General features: G+C 35.5%; 1 protein-coding gene across 1 annotated transcript in view; it reads right to left on the bottom strand.

Moving 5' to 3' along the window:
• Nucleotides 1-406: 406 nt before the first annotated feature.
• fa2h (fatty acid 2-hydroxylase) overlaps nucleotides 407-16,065 on the bottom strand; it is a 37,991-nt gene continuing 22,332 nt past the window's right edge. Inside the window, exons 2-7 of the mRNA XM_020934912.2 lie at nucleotides 12,622-12,735; nucleotides 3,611-3,753; nucleotides 3,300-3,400; nucleotides 2,740-2,912; nucleotides 2,417-2,669; nucleotides 407-2,261 (exon numbers count right to left, since the gene is read on the bottom strand). Coding sequence (XP_020790571.1) covers nucleotides 2,194-2,261; nucleotides 2,417-2,669; nucleotides 2,740-2,912; nucleotides 3,300-3,400; nucleotides 3,611-3,753; nucleotides 12,622-12,735 — 852 coding nt within the window. The 3' untranslated portion in view covers nucleotides 407-2,193. The remainder of the gene's footprint in view (nucleotides 2,262-2,416; nucleotides 2,670-2,739; nucleotides 2,913-3,299; nucleotides 3,401-3,610; nucleotides 3,754-12,621; nucleotides 12,736-16,065) is intronic.

Below are 16,065 nucleotides of genomic sequence, written 5' to 3' on the forward strand. Positions count from 1 at the left end.
CCTTGTTGACATGTTTCGGCTGCTAGCTGCAAGCCATCTTCAGAACTGTCCTGAAGATGGCTTGCAGCTAGCAGCCGAAACATGTCAACAACGTAAATACACTTTACTGCATTGTCTTTAAAAAGAACCTAAGAAGTTAAAGTATATAAGAAGACATAATGAACATCATTGGCTTCATATACACTACAGTTTTCCCTTGGGCAATACACTTCACCCACCTGGCCTCTTATGTGGATTTGTCTAAATGTGTACCAATGTTAATATTATAATTGTGATTTTTCTTTTTTTTGTCTAATAATGTTCATGAAAACCAAATGGCAAAGATATGTCAAACTAATAATGCGATTATTTGTCTCCAAAATTGAAGTTTACTGCAGCTATGAAATATAGACGACGACCCAAGAAATATACACAGACATTTATTTACAAATACATTAGCATTTGCATAGAAATGTAAAATTCAAAAATAAAAGTCATAGATATTATTATAGTAAACAGATTTAGACAATATTATTATTGCATTATCATTTTGCAAAGAGAAAGGTCAGAATACAGGTTCATTTTGAAGTCATATAAATAACAATATTACTTTGTATAAAATAGTTTGTATTTTAATCCATCATCTGGAATCCTTTAACTTTTCTATGCAGTTATTTGCATGAATATGTGCATTATAACTATAAATCTATATTTGGTTCTTCGTGACAGTGCTTTTTTGGTGTGTAAAGCTGCTTCTTCGTGTCTATTACATTAATTTGACACTTGTTATTACTGATATGTTTCCATAAACAGAGTATGACACGATTTGTGGCTACAGTTGTAAAAGGCCTGAAGAAGTTTTGTTACAGTGTTTTGCCACAGCTACGCAGATATTGTTATTGCCCCAGCGAGAAAGAGCAGAAAAGCATAATGATGTGAATTATAATTTTTTTGACATCGTATATTATGTACACTTTATTTGTTATTGTTAGAAAAAATATAATTTGTAAAGGTTTTCCTATTTTTCTAGTTGTGCTATCTATGTATGTATAAAGCTTTGTTCTGCTTTAGTTATCAGGGTTTTTGAGGATCAGCCAGTTGCATTCAAAGACTCCTGTTTTTCAGTCAGAAGGTTCAACAATCGTCATACTGCTAGCATCTCTAAGGACCTGCACTTTACATATTTATCAAAAATCTCACAGTATACAGTTTCACTTCGGTTTCTTTTTTCATGTGGAATGAATAAAGTATCTCTCTCTCTTTTGTAAAATGTTGGTCACTTGGCTGTAGTTTTGGCCTTGAGATACCCACAACAGGAGCTCTGATACAGTGGCTTCATACCTCATCTTTAGTCGCTTCAACCGAGACAATACACCAGAAGATGTATTGGAGTTTCCACTCCACCATTCATAAAACACTGACCCTTGTGACAACATAAAGCAAATCCCAAAGACGGTCTCTCCTGTACAGCACGATACAAACATTTTTACATCTTTGTTACTATAGAAGTGTTACAACAGATTTTCAAAAATGAATCACAACAGTGGTTTAAGGTCTATTATACACAAAATGACATCTTATCAGCACGCTAACAGAATAATCTTGTTTGCTTTTAATTAATAAATTAAATCTCTTTTCTCAGCATTTCAAATATTAAAGCTGCATGTTTCCTGTTCACAATTGAGTAGCAGCAGAGTAGAAAGCTTAATCACAGGATATAGCTATGGGACAGGGGACTAGTTGTGCACAGTTGTATTTCCTGAGTTGGTTCACATGATCAGGTGACACAGTTTTGGTCTCATTTGTTATTCTCGATGCTGAACTCTTTCTCTCTCCTCTTGTCCTTTATCCCTCTCACACATCCACCCACCACCATCACTTACTTTTCTTTGTCTAAAATCAGAGCAGGGTTTTGAGGGAGGTGTGTGTACATTCAAAGTTTTGTGTTACTATTATTATTATTTTTTTTCTTTCTCAGCTGACACCTTCCCAATTATAAAGCTCTAGTTGGCTGCAGGAAGTTGCTTGATTAGTTGACACAGTACATGACATCAGAACGTGTTGGCTGGATTGAAGGCATTATGTAGAAATTACGTAGAGATGAGCTGCTGCAGAGGCCTAGGGTTTCCCTGTGTGAGGCTCAGGACAGTGCAGTGTGTGGCTGTTTCTAAAGGGAGGTCTGATAAGTCCGAAGGCCCTGGAGCCTTCTGTGGGTTAGAACTTCTCATCAGGGATGAGTGTATTAAAGGGGTGGTCCCAAAATGTGGTGGTGATTCCAAAACCTAAAAGAAAGTAAAGAAAATGGTAAATATAAGGAACAGTGTTGTTGTATTATTTCATATGCACATAATATGTATAATAATTTGTATAATCAATCTTATAATAATGCCACTTTTAACAGACACAACAAGAAAGACACCATGAGTCATGAGCTTACCTGATCGTTGGTGCTCAAAATGGTGTTTGACGTGATATGCCTTAAGGCTGTACAGGTATGAGCCTTTCTTTGGGGAGCCATAGTGGAGATAGTAGTGGATCATGTCATATACAACATAGCCACAAAGCCCTCCTACGAACACAGACATCGCTATGATGTCTGGAAGCACACTCATCAGAAAAACGTAAAACAGTCCCACCACAAACGAGGCCAGTCCTGGGGGAAAGACCAGCCTGGAGCCATCGAAGGGAGACTGCACGAAAAATAAAACCTGTTTTAGAACAAATCATATATACATATGTTAAATATGCAACAGAGCGTACCTTATGGTGCTGGCCGTGCAGGAGGAAATGTATGGTGATGAGGTAGTAGTTATGGGCGGGGGGTTTCATGTGAAAGACAAAGCGGTGGATGCAGTACTCGATGAAGGACCAGAGGAACCAGCCCAACAAGAAGAGCACAGGGAAGATGGATTTATGGACTGGGATGGACAAGTCTGAGGAGAGGTGGACAGGAGAGTTACACAGTGTTTTCATATTATAATTTTACTAGACAATTTGGTGACACTTTTTAACCACACAATGATTTAATAAAGCATGAACAAAGACTTAATTCATAATGAACAAATATTTAGATTTTGTTATGTCTGTTAAACAGAAACTGGGAAACTGTCTGTTGTCACTGTAACTGTGTAGTGTTTTCTTAATGTAAATGTAAAACAAGAAATTGACAACATAATTTATCACAAGCACATATACCACAGGAAGCCTGTGTGCATGAACTGAATGGAAACAGGTGTTTTGTGTTACACAGGGCCACATTGAACATAGGCAAATGAGGCCAAAGAGAGAGGAGCAGAAAAGTGGGAGTTTGAGTATCTCACCTGAAGTCACTTCTATCCTGCTCACGCCTTTCGCTAACGTTGCATAGCAATACCAACTTAGATAAATTACAAGAGGCATCCACACAATGGGGACCCAGTACCTGCACAGAACACATATTTACATGTAGCTTACAGAAGCATCTTCACTTTCACCTAAAATATGTCATTGCACCTAGATTAAATACTGCTCACTGCATGTGACTGTGAGTTATATCCGACCTCTTCACTCAGGTCTGAACTTTGCCCTGTCATCAACCATCACATAAAGATCCATATCGCTATTCTCAGTTAATATGAGGCCATTCTCTCACCAGGAGGTTTTGGTGCCGGCTTCCAGAAAAGAATTTCCGAACAGTCTGATTGGTCGATCGACGGGCTGATGGACCCAGGCATCATACTTCTCTCTCAGATGTCCCACCTGCCACGCCAAAGGCTTCCTCCAGTCCACCAGATCCTAAACAAAACAAACAAGAGCCACAGAGAGTGAAATACTGTGAGGTACTGAGGTGGTCCATATAACAGAGCAGGATGTCCAGCAGGTGGCAGCAATGTTACAACGGCACGTACATTGAGGAGCCAGTTACACCTGTTAACTTAAACTTCACGGGTGCTACATCTCGTGTTTATTTATTGTCTGTTCATGTTTACATTTCAGCTGTTTAACTAACACACCAGCATATACCTAAATACTGTATTAGGAAAATGTATGATGGCTCTTTATTTGTTTATTATCTCACTTCATTTCCATGTACACCACAAGTATTCATAAAATGTAAAAGTTCCAGGCCACATTCAACATGAAGACAACATATTCAAACTCTTTGGGTTAACTTTGGGCTACGCTGACATTAAGTTAACTATCATAAAAACTAAATTGCATGACACTGACAGCCCTGGGTTTACAAGCCAATGACCCTGAAAGTAAAGCATGAGCAGACTTTCACCTATCATTTATTATACAAATGGCAATAATACATTTTGTTTTTAGAGTTATAACTACTGCATATCATAGCGAGCAAGGAAATCTCACACATAGATCACACAAACAATTTTTTTATCTATGTTATAACATTGTTTCCCCATCAAAAACATACCTGGAGTTGTGGTTTTGTTTCATTCCCACACAAATCCTGCATATTAAGGCTGTATGCTTCTTTCAAACTGAAAACACTCTGTTCCACCTTATGATGTCATGTGGTAATACAAAGAGTGCTCAATTGTGTTTTTAATTACCAATCTCTACTGAACTGAAAGTAAAAGGAGCCGTTACCTTGAAAACTACTTCTACATGAAGTGGACAGTGGAAGAGAGCATTTGAGCTCTGGAGATGTAGACAGACTAATACATTTTTTAGCAGTTTTTTGTGGCACTGGTGATCTGGATTTCTCATTAATGATCTGGAACATTTCTCATCAGTTCACACAGTTCACAAGTTTTCTCAGAACACTTGGCACAGCTCTCATTCACAAACACATGATCAATAATAATAAATTACCTCGTTTTTTTCAGTGCTGTGTCACTTTCTATATTGAAACTCAAAGCAAATATTTGTGAGCACCTTTCAATAAAGGATTTCACACCTGAGTACATCCTACAACTTAAACTTAAACATTACTGATGTTTAAGTTTAAGTCTAAGTCTGAGAGTAAACACAGTAGGTCACATGTCACATTATAATAACAAAAGGAAATTCTAAATAAGAAGCAAATAAGGCATAATTATATAAATATAAATGTATAAATTAAAGCTAAATAAAACAGAAATAAGTAATAGAAATATCTCTGCTATATACAAGAGGTCATAAGGAAAACAAAGCAAAAATTATATGATGATTTACATGACATAGGGTTATCTGTAACATAAGGGTTAATTTAGGATGTTATAGCCACTCTGCTGACTTTACACAAGCAATAATTACAGGAGTTGTTGTACAGTTGTAGGGAGTATTACAGTTATGTAGTCCTGTATCTCTCTGTGTTTGAGTGGAGCTGTAGGAGCCTTTTGGAGAATGAGTTCCTCTGACCCTCTATAGAAGAAAAAAACAACATGGATAACCATCTTTTTTCTGCACGTTCTGGTGATTTATGGCAATTATCCTTGTTGGCGATTATCACAATTATAAAATGTCCCACAAATGATTACTGTCTACCTTTTATATCATGATAAATTATATTATTTTTTATCATCTTATCCCTAGTCTGTAGAGGATGTGATGCCCTGGAGTGAATGAATGAATGATGACTTTAGTAATGGAAGATGACTTTAAGGTGCTGAGAGAACTGAGTGTGAATAGAAGAAGAAGACTTTTTAGACTTAGACTTAGACTTAGACTTAGAGAAACTTTATTGATCCACAAGCAAAATTATTTGGACACAGTAGCTCACAGCATATTATAATAACAAAAATAAATGTTATAATAAATTATAAACAAGTAGCAGAAATAGCAAGAAATGTCAAATAAGGTGTAATTATATAAGATAAAGAAATAGAGTCAAGTATTATAAGTGAAGAAGTGTAAAGTAGTATTATTATATATTATAGTATTTTATGATGGTCCAGTCATTGTAAAGACATTTTCTTTGTATGTTTGATTTTATGAACTGAAACATCATCTTGCCCAGTGACCACAGGTGGAAATAAGCACTGTCCCTGTCATATTGAATAAATAAATAAATAAATAAATAAATAAACTAAACTAAACTAAACTAAACTAAACTAAAAAGTGCTCTGTGAAATGAATGAAAGAGCCTGAGAGTTTTTATGGTAAAATCAGCTTTTGGTGGGATGATTTAGTTTTAGTTTTGAATGTAAAACTATATTTTGTTGAGATTAAATTTTGTTTCACCCTGTTTGGAATTCTATGATAGCAGTTTTGCAAATGCCAAGTGTGTTAAAAAAAAATGTAATAAAGGGTTACTCAAACATGTGTGAATGAAACAAAACACAACTCCAGGCATGTTTTGATGAGGTGACAGCAGTTTGAGCGAGATGGAAAGCTCACAAAGGTCCCATAGTGTACAAAATTAACTCATAACATTCTAACTTGTGGAGAATTGTATTATGAAGCGTGCATTGTGAACATCACCAGTGTCTGAATGTCAAAACCAGACAATGGCTGACCAAATAATCACATCACTGACTTATACAAGAGTTTCGATGAGGGCGCAGATTGAGTGGACACAATAACACGGCTGTATGAGGCCTGTATTAATAATCAGGAGGAGGTCCAGACTAAATGAACTGAGCTTCATTGTTGAGCGGGACCATGCCTCACATTCCTGAGAGAGAGGCGGACTACACGCACATGTTGGGTTTCTATGCATCTTGGGGACAGAGCATTGATTTTCATGAATTTCCTGGAGATTGATCCTAAACTTAACCCAAGTCACTCCTTGCCTACAGCTCTATTTAACCCATACCTTAAAGCAGGAGCATATGGTGACTTTTACTGGGAGGCAAGCGGACTTGGGATAGACATAAATTTTTAGTCGATAACAATTCAATAACTCCGCTTTTTATAGAAACATACACTACCAGTCAAAAGTTTTAGAACACCACCCTTTTTCCAGTTTTTTACTGTTGACCAAAACATATTCTAAACTTTTGATTCATGAAAGTGTCCACCTTTGGCAGATATAACAGCTGAACACACTCGTGGCATTCTACAACACAAATCAAATATTCTTCAGAAAGTTCTTCCCAAGTCTATTGCAGAAGTTCCCATAAATGTGTGGCACTTGTAGGTTTCGTCACTCTTCCATTCAGTTCATCCCAAAACCAGCTCGATGGGGTTTAAGTCTGGAGACTGAGCTGGACACTTCATGTTTTCAAGCTTTACCATCTTGTTGTTTTTTCCTGAGGTAGTTTTGGTAGAGCTTGTCCTTGTATTTTGTTATCTTTTATCTTTTATATTTTACCTCGGGATGTTCACTACTTACCTTTGTAACATTTTAAGTTATTCATTGGACTTTAACGACTTGAATTGAAATAAATAACTGGAAAAATTAGGGTGTTCTAAAACTTTTGACTGGGAGTGTACATTGTAAATTTGTATATTTATTTTACTCACATTATTTGCATGTATACTGAGCCATTCTGGAGTCATTAGAGAACCACAGAGCCTATTAATATTTGTATATATTGGACTGTATTTGACACCCTCTTTGCACAAACAAGGTTATTTGTGGTCTATTTCTTTCTACTCCTACATCTTATTTATGCGTCTGAGTTTTCAGTACTATTGTTATTAGGGCTGGGTATCATTAAGAAGTTGCCAATACGATACATATACTCGATACATAGGCCATGATATTATACATATCTCAATACAGTGAGATACGATATATTTCAAATTTATTCAATATGGTTCAATAAAAAAATATGACCGTCATACTAAAAGTCTTTGTTAAACCACTTGTGCAAAGTTAATCATCAAAACTGTGAAAATGTCAGATGTGTTGCAAAAGTGAGTTTCCATCCTCTAAACAAACAACAAAACTGTAGCACTGTAACAAAATAATTTTGTACAATATACGAAAAAATACTCTTGGCAATATATCAAAACAGTAGCACCCGATATCGAACCTGTATCATGACATTAAATGATACGATATATCAATATTTCATTATTTTTCTACACCCCTAATTGTTATCTTAAAGGTCTTATATTATGCAAAATTGAGCTTTAAACCATGTTACATTGTTTTTATCTCATCTAAAACATATCTGGAGTTGCAGTTTGTGTTTTTAATTATTAGTCTGTCTGCATCTCCAAACCTCAAATTGCTCTGTTGCATCTTGTGATGTCATGAAGTGGTGTCATAGTTCTCACATTAGCAGCTACCCTTCACCTTTAGTTCAGTAGAGACTGGCAATAAAGGTGTGTGGAGTTTAAAAACAGTGGAGCACTTCCTGTATTACCACATGACATCACAAAGTAAAACAGAGTTTTCTGTTTGAGAGAAGAGCTCAGCGTAAATATGAAGGGTTTGTGTGTTAAACATGTGTGAATGAAATAAAACACAACTCTAGGTATAATTTTGATGAGGAAACAACATTACAGCATAAATCAGCAAACAGCATACATAATATAGGCCCTTTGTTGATCTAATAAAGAAGATAGCGAAGATCTTTTATACCATGGGGACCTGCATTTGTGCCCATAAGGAAGGCAGGTTTCTATGAATGAGTGTAAAAAAAAGATTTTGATCCCCACAGTGTGATAAATACCTGCCTGCACACACAGCACTGACAAGATGTTAAGATGGAGAGCGACTTTAGCAAGACTCCTGCAGGTCCTGTTTGAACGGAAGTTTGTGTTTGCTACAAAACAACACAAGACATTACTGAGACGTTTAGAATACTGTTGTGTTTTGGTAGGAAATGTGCCCAAACAAAATGTGCTGCATATGGGACTGTCATGATAATTACAATATCGACTTATCGGTCAATAAATGAAAGCTCAAATAATATTTTTGGGTTCAGTATTATCGTAGGTAATTTTTCTTTGCATAAGTGAGAAATATATGGTTATTTTTGACCTATATGATAAGATTTGAGCCGTAAAAGGTTGAATGAATAACTTCTATGACTCATTACAGATGTAAAATACATACTGAAGTGTTTATTGCAGCTCATGTGCTTTTAACTATATTGTAGCTTTTTATAGTTTTTGAGGTTTAAATCTGCTCTTGGGTTATTGTGTCAGTGGCATAAATCTATATTTTTTTTCAGCAATATATATCAAACTTCAGATTTTTTATTGTGACTGCATGTACTAAAAAAGCATGAGTTTACACAGACTTAATCTTTCTATCCATGCACATCATATGACAATGGATTAGAAAATAGGTTTGTGTTGGGATCCATGCCAACAAATACATAACAATGCATTTCACTGAATACACTGATACCAGGCAACACACAAGTAACCAGACAGACGGGTCGTATCCATCATCATATAGTGCTGGGTAAGTGCAGTGTGCCTGTCAAATGATCAAATCACATGTGCAGTTTCCAAGTCAATGTTGTATTGTTCAGTGAATGACAGAACTATTCACAAATACGGAGAAAGGTTGAGAAGTATGTCCATTGTTTGTGAATGCTCGTGAGAACAAACTGCTGGACGAATACTGTGTAAAGGTGAGATAGACCGGTATTGATATTGCAGATATTTGAACTTTTTAGCGCATCACTCTTTGTAGACGAGCCAGCTGCAGAGAATAAACTCCAGTAATATGTAGGAATATGTATTGTAATATCAAATGGTCAAAAGTCAATCATATCGTTATGGTGCAATAAAGTTATAGTGCAGCAATAGCTAACAAAACAAAGAGAACTACATAGACCATGATCCTTTGCTCGGACTATGTGAAGAAATAACTGCTATTAAGCTATCTTATCTCTTTGAATTATAACAGTACTAAAGGTGTGTCATAGCATTTTAAAAGGAAAAAGTAGCATATTCACAATTTAATTAGACTCCACAAAATATCACAATTAAAAAATTAAATATAGTGCAGAGAGATTTTGATATTGTTACTTCGCTATTAACAGGCTGGACCAGAGCCACCCCCTGAACTGCCTGCTTCAGCACCTGTCATCGGGTCAAAGTCTGGCTGCAGGACCAAAAGACAGAGAGATAGTCTCGTGCCTGCAACTATAGTACTTTTGAAAAAGGTCACTTGGTTTAGCTAATAGTTTTTTATCCATTTTCGAATACAATACACTTTATTACCACATTTGATAAACTGTAACTGTCCAAAGTGCACACACACACACACACACACACACACAAAACAAACAAACATTAAAACAATACACATAAAAATATTTATAGTTGTCACCACGGAGATGTTATTGCTTTACCTACAGTATTTCAAAGTCTGGCATTAAATTTTGCAGTCTACATGGAAACAACAACAAGCAGGAGATGTCACCAAGACAATTTACATATGGTCATATTTTGTCACATTTATGTTTGATGCCCAGTTTCTTAAAGTGTCTATGACAGGTTAGACTACGCATTTTACTTTAAAAAAAACAAAAAACAAAAAAACAGTTAAGATCTTTGTATTGAAGATTTTTGCAAAAAACATTCACACTTGTTTTCCCAATTTGATCATTTTTACAGTTAAAATGTTATATCCTGGTACTAAAACAAACAAAACGTGACACGACACTAGAGAATACTAGTGTTGCTTGCAAAACTCGTCTTATGTACACAGGAAGTATCTGACAAATACAAATATAAGAAAACACATGTATTTTGTTGAATTAATGCTTAAAGAATCAGAAAAATGTGTTTCTTACGTGTAAATTGTGCACAACTTTTTGATAGAACTTTCAACTTCCTGTAATTTTGAACAAATTTTCAACTTTTCTTCACAAATTGCTTTTTGATTGGGGTAAAACTATAATTTATATTTACAATAGTTATAATCCCACCAAATAAAACAAATTAGAGAAACATAAAAATATGTCATATGCACTTTAACTACTGTCATCCAAATTACCCCGAGGATACAAAAAAAGACGCCTAACTCAAATCTACAGCAGTGGATGATATTTTGTTTGAGCAACCAGCTGCCTAAAAGTAGTGTCCAAAATGGCACACACAATATAATTCATCAGTGCATTTCTATTCCACCTGAACTTTGTACTCTCACATGTTGTATACAAATGTACAACTACACGTGATTCTCCTATTTGTACCAGTCTGTATCAGATACAAAGAAAACGGCATGAGTTGTGTGGTCCTCTGTGTCTTTTATTTAATTTTAATTTAACTGTATTCATTTAATAATTATTTTTTTTCCCCGCTTTATGCATTTTAATTCTTTTTGTTTGTTATTTTTATTTATGATTTTCTCTCTTTTATGTGTTAATGTGTCTGTGCAGCACTTTGGAAACTGTCATGTTTATAAAAAGTGCTCTATAAATAACGTGGACTGAATTAGATGACCAGTATGAATATATTTTCTTTTAAAGGATGTGGAACTTGTGTTCAGTGGAAATGCAGTGTGATGGTTGATGTGGTTAACAAAGTCAGTTATAACCCGTTTCAGTCCCCACAAAGGTTTCACACAACATCTCTTAGCAACATGAAAAGGTTTAAAGGTGCATTGTGTAACTTTTCTAGTGGAGGGTCCATCAAATGCTTTTCTCCATGAAAATGTCATTGCTTTGTCTGGAATGTTTCAAAGTATGCTATGAAACCTTCCTTCTTCATCGAGATCAAAGCAGACCAAGTTATAGGTCAGATCTGTGGAGAGGCAAACCCCGCTCATCATCAGAATGCCTGTTTTTCTAGATATTTTTGAGCCATAAAACCACCTGTAATTGAATAAATGTAAGGTAGAGCTGTTTAAAGTCACACTGTGGAACATTCCAAGCTAAACAATGACATATTAGGAACAAGAATGTGACTGATCCTCTACCAGAAAAGTTACACAATGCACCTTTAACCCGTCCCTTCTTTCTTACAAAGACAATAAAACCTTGATTTAATAGTTTTTTTTATTCATTGCAAAGCTACACTGAGAGTAGGAGAGTGGAATAAACACTGGGTGATCTCGTTTTCTCTATCACTGGCTCTAGACTCTGGAACAAACTGCCCCCGATATGTGCACTGTCACAGACTTTGAGCCTCAAGGCACAAAACGTATCTATTCAGACTGGTTTTCAACACTCAGTAATGCAGTGACACTTTGTAGTTTGTTTGTTTTATTTCATTGCTCAGTGTTTGTGCATATTTTTATATTGTGTTAATTTGAATGGAAAGCACTTTGGTCATCTGATGTGTTGTAAAGAGCTCTAAGATAAAGTTTGATTGATTGATTGATTGATATTATGCCGGTCCTAGAACTTGAAAAGTCAGAAAGGAGTATGTTAAGTTGAAAACTACCACACCAAGTTGGAACAGAGCATTTTGAACTTTGGAGATGTAGACAGATGAATATAAAAGGTTACTCAAACATGTGTGAATGAAACAAAACACAACTCCAGGTTTGTTTTTGATGAAATAACAGCATTATACCATGACTCAACGCTCACATTAGTCTATTTTACATAATATAGTTATTTAAAAGCAAGAATTCTACGATTTTTGGCTTTGTATGCCAAAAGTTAAACCTGCTCATTGGTTATGTCTGTGGTGTGGGAAAGTGTAGTTGTCCTCTAGCACAGGGGCTGTTTTGGGAAGAGTCTGGGTTGAATATCCTCTAAACCACTGGCCCCTTCACTCACACACAGGCACACACACATGCACACCTATACACACACACACACACACACATGCACAGCCTTTATCTGTGTATCTCACATTGTCCAGGTCCACGGGGCTGCAGCGGTTGTACATGGAGTCCTCCTCTTCGCTGAGCTTCTGACTGGAGTTTTCCTCTGTGTGACTGTAGCCGTTCCTTCGTTCCCTCAAAGTCTTGGGCAAAACAAAGACAAAGAGAAATTGTTATTTATTACTAGTAACAGGATGCAATGATATCCAAATCTCACGGTACAATATTATCATTATTTATTGCGATATTTTGGAGAGGCTGATATAATTGTAGATGCCACATGTGTTTGCTTTTAAAATACCTTAACGAGATTTTGGTGTGAATTATTTCCGTCCTAATCCCAAGAATTAACATAACATAAAAAACATCTCTCTTCATGTTGTCTGCACTGAAATGAATCATGGGATATGTAGTTCCCTATTTTTATAAGCTGTTGCTACAGTAAAACCATACATTTAAAGCAAAGGAACTTGTAATTTGATATATTGTAACAGTCCACGGTATTATTGTGAGAATTTTGATGATACAATATCACAATATTTTGGCTATTATGACATCCCTAATTATTAGTATATACTATATTATTGTTTTTACTTATTAAGGATCCAAGCCTCAAGTCATTTTGTCTACCAACATCTTAATTAGTCGATTAATTATTTAGACAACAGCAGACAGGAGAAGGCGTTGGATGAAACAGCTGGAGATTTGGAAATCAATTGTGAATTTATTCTGCCTACTTTACATACAAACATGCAATTTACACATTTTCTTGTCTTTTGAGTGCAAATTGGGTCAAAAATATATTAATGAACTCTGCATGTCTTTAGTCAATTACAGCCACATTACATTTTATTCAAAAGAAAATATTTCGGTGGGAAATACATACTGAACTGCCCATAGAAAAACAGCAAATTGAATGGCCCAATTCATTACCAAGAAGACCCTAATTATGAATGGGCCCAGTATGGTGTTACTAAGTATTTAGGTTTTCATCTTAAATTGTTCATGCCTAAAAAAATCTATATAAGTGGGTCAAGCGGTTGTGGTCATTTCATTGGACAAACAATAGCATGACTACAGTGTACAAAATGACTCATATAATCATCAGTGCATTTCTATTCCACCTGAACTTTGCTCTCACATGTTGTATATCAGATTATCACTGCACGACAGCACGCGATTCACCTGACTGCACCAGACTTTGGTTAGGAGCAAAAATAAATCAGTTCGAAGACCATGCATTTTCTGGTAAAGAATGTGATACGTGTGGTCTATAAAAATGTTTTTGTTTCAAATGGAACATAGGTGGTTTGGTTGATGTGGTCACAGAAATCAGTTTTAACCTGTTTCCAGTCCCCTCGCTACCACAATAGAACAGTTTCACATGCAGGCAGATCTGTTACCAACACAAAATGGTTCAGTGGTTCCCTTCATTGTTACACTAAGACAATAAAACCTTAATGTCAATTTTTTTTGTTTAATGCAAAATTACATTGAGCATGTATTTGTATGATTATTTTTACATATGCATTTATATAATTATGCCTTATTTGACACCAGACTCTTGCTATTTTTGCAGCTTACTTAGAATTTATTATTACCATTTATATATTTGCTCTTTATTATTATAATATATTGTGATACTTTGCCCTGTGGATCAATAAAGTTTGTCTAAGTCTATGAAATAGATCCCAATAACAGAAATTAAATGAGGTTTTAAAAAGTATAGTACAGTGCATCTATTTGCCAGAGTAAAACATACATACATACCTCTGAACAAAAGAGGAAGCTCAGTGACAGCAATTACGCATTACAAATCAGAGGAATGCTGTACTATATGGCAGCTTTTCTCTCTGGCTCTTTGGCTCTGGGACTGGCCACCTACTGTGGTAAATGTAGTAAAGTAGTGTATTTAAGTAAAAATGCTGGATACTGGAATTTATTTAAGTAGTGGACACCTCTACTTTTACTTCACTACATTTGAGAGCATGTATCTGTGCTTTCTACTCCATTACATTTTTGAAACCAACTGAAAAGTAAAGTTTTTGTTATTTTACAGTCGTTTGAGACCTGCTGAAAACACCGAGGGATTTATTTTATCACATCCACAGTTAGAGCAAACTAAAATATACAAATAAAACAGCTTGGAAAAAATATAAATTCATTTTTTTCTGTTGAACAAAATTCAGCACAAATCTTTATCAAAATCACTACATTTGAAGATTTACTAGATCTTAAAATCTGCGCAAAAAACTTAATCTTTAAGTACATTTAAAATGGTGCTTTAATACTTTTACTTAAATATATTTTTTCATGTGATACTTTTACTTGCTTTCTGGTATCTATAGTCTTACTTAAGTAACAAAATCGAGTACTTCTTCCACCACTGTTAGCCGGACTCAGTCTGAGTGAAACATGAAGCAGCCTCTTGGTTTCAGCCACACTCCAAGCTCAGAGGTTTCCCGTTTTGTTAAAAGCTTTGCCAATCCCACACTCACACACAGACGCAACACTACACCTCAAATACTACACTGTGACAAACACAGGATTAAACACATCAGTGACCTCCTGCCCACATTACTAAACAACGACTTACTCACTTATGTTTATCCATATGCAAAAGTAATAAATGACTGTGTCCACATATGACACATAGTTTAAGTATTTTTTTTGCTTTGTGGCACCTTGACTTCAAACTCTTTAAATGTGCATTGTGTAACTTTTATGGTGGAGTGTCTGACCAATGCTTTTCTCCATGGAGATATTATTTCTTTGTCTGGAATGTTTCACAGTATGAAATGTTTCTTTCTTCATGGAGACCAAACCTGATCAAGTTACAGGTCAGATCTGTGGAGAGACAAACCCGCTCACAGTCAGAACTATAAAACCGCCAGTAATTGAATAATAATAAGGTAGAGCTGTTTAATGTCATACTGTGGAACATGCCAGACAGAGCAATGACATATGCAACAGGTGACGCACCCCCAACCAAAAAGTTACATAGTGCACCTTTTTTTAAGTGGACATTTTTTACTTTTACATCACTACATTTGAGAGCAGGTACATTCTACTCCACTACATTTTTTAACGAGACTGAAAAGTAAAAAGTACGATTGTAACTATGTTTTTATTGTTATTTTTTACCATGTTCCTGGTCACAAAATTACAATATCACTACATTTTAACAAATTAGCAAAACTTGCAAAACTTTTAACTCTTAAAGTACATTTTTAAAGAGGTGCTTTAATACTTTTACTTACATAGACTGTTTAATCATGTCATGCTTTTAGGTTTACTTGAGTAACTTTTGCCTCTGTATGTGTACTTTTACTTAAGTGACAAAACTGAGTGCTTCATCCACCACTGGGAGAAACACAAAATGGAGAAACTGAGAATGCGCTGCCCATTAAGACTATTTTACTACAGCCAGGACACACCAAAACAAGCAGCAGCCTGACTCAGCAGTGGCCCTG

Source organism: Boleophthalmus pectinirostris, unplaced genomic scaffold (assembly GCF_026225935.1).
Source record: "Boleophthalmus pectinirostris isolate CB_2022bp ecotype Guang Dong unplaced genomic scaffold, ASM2622593v1 HiC_scaffold_2, whole genome shotgun sequence".
NCBI classification, from domain to species: Eukaryota; Metazoa; Chordata; class Actinopteri; order Gobiiformes; family Gobiidae; genus Boleophthalmus; species Boleophthalmus pectinirostris.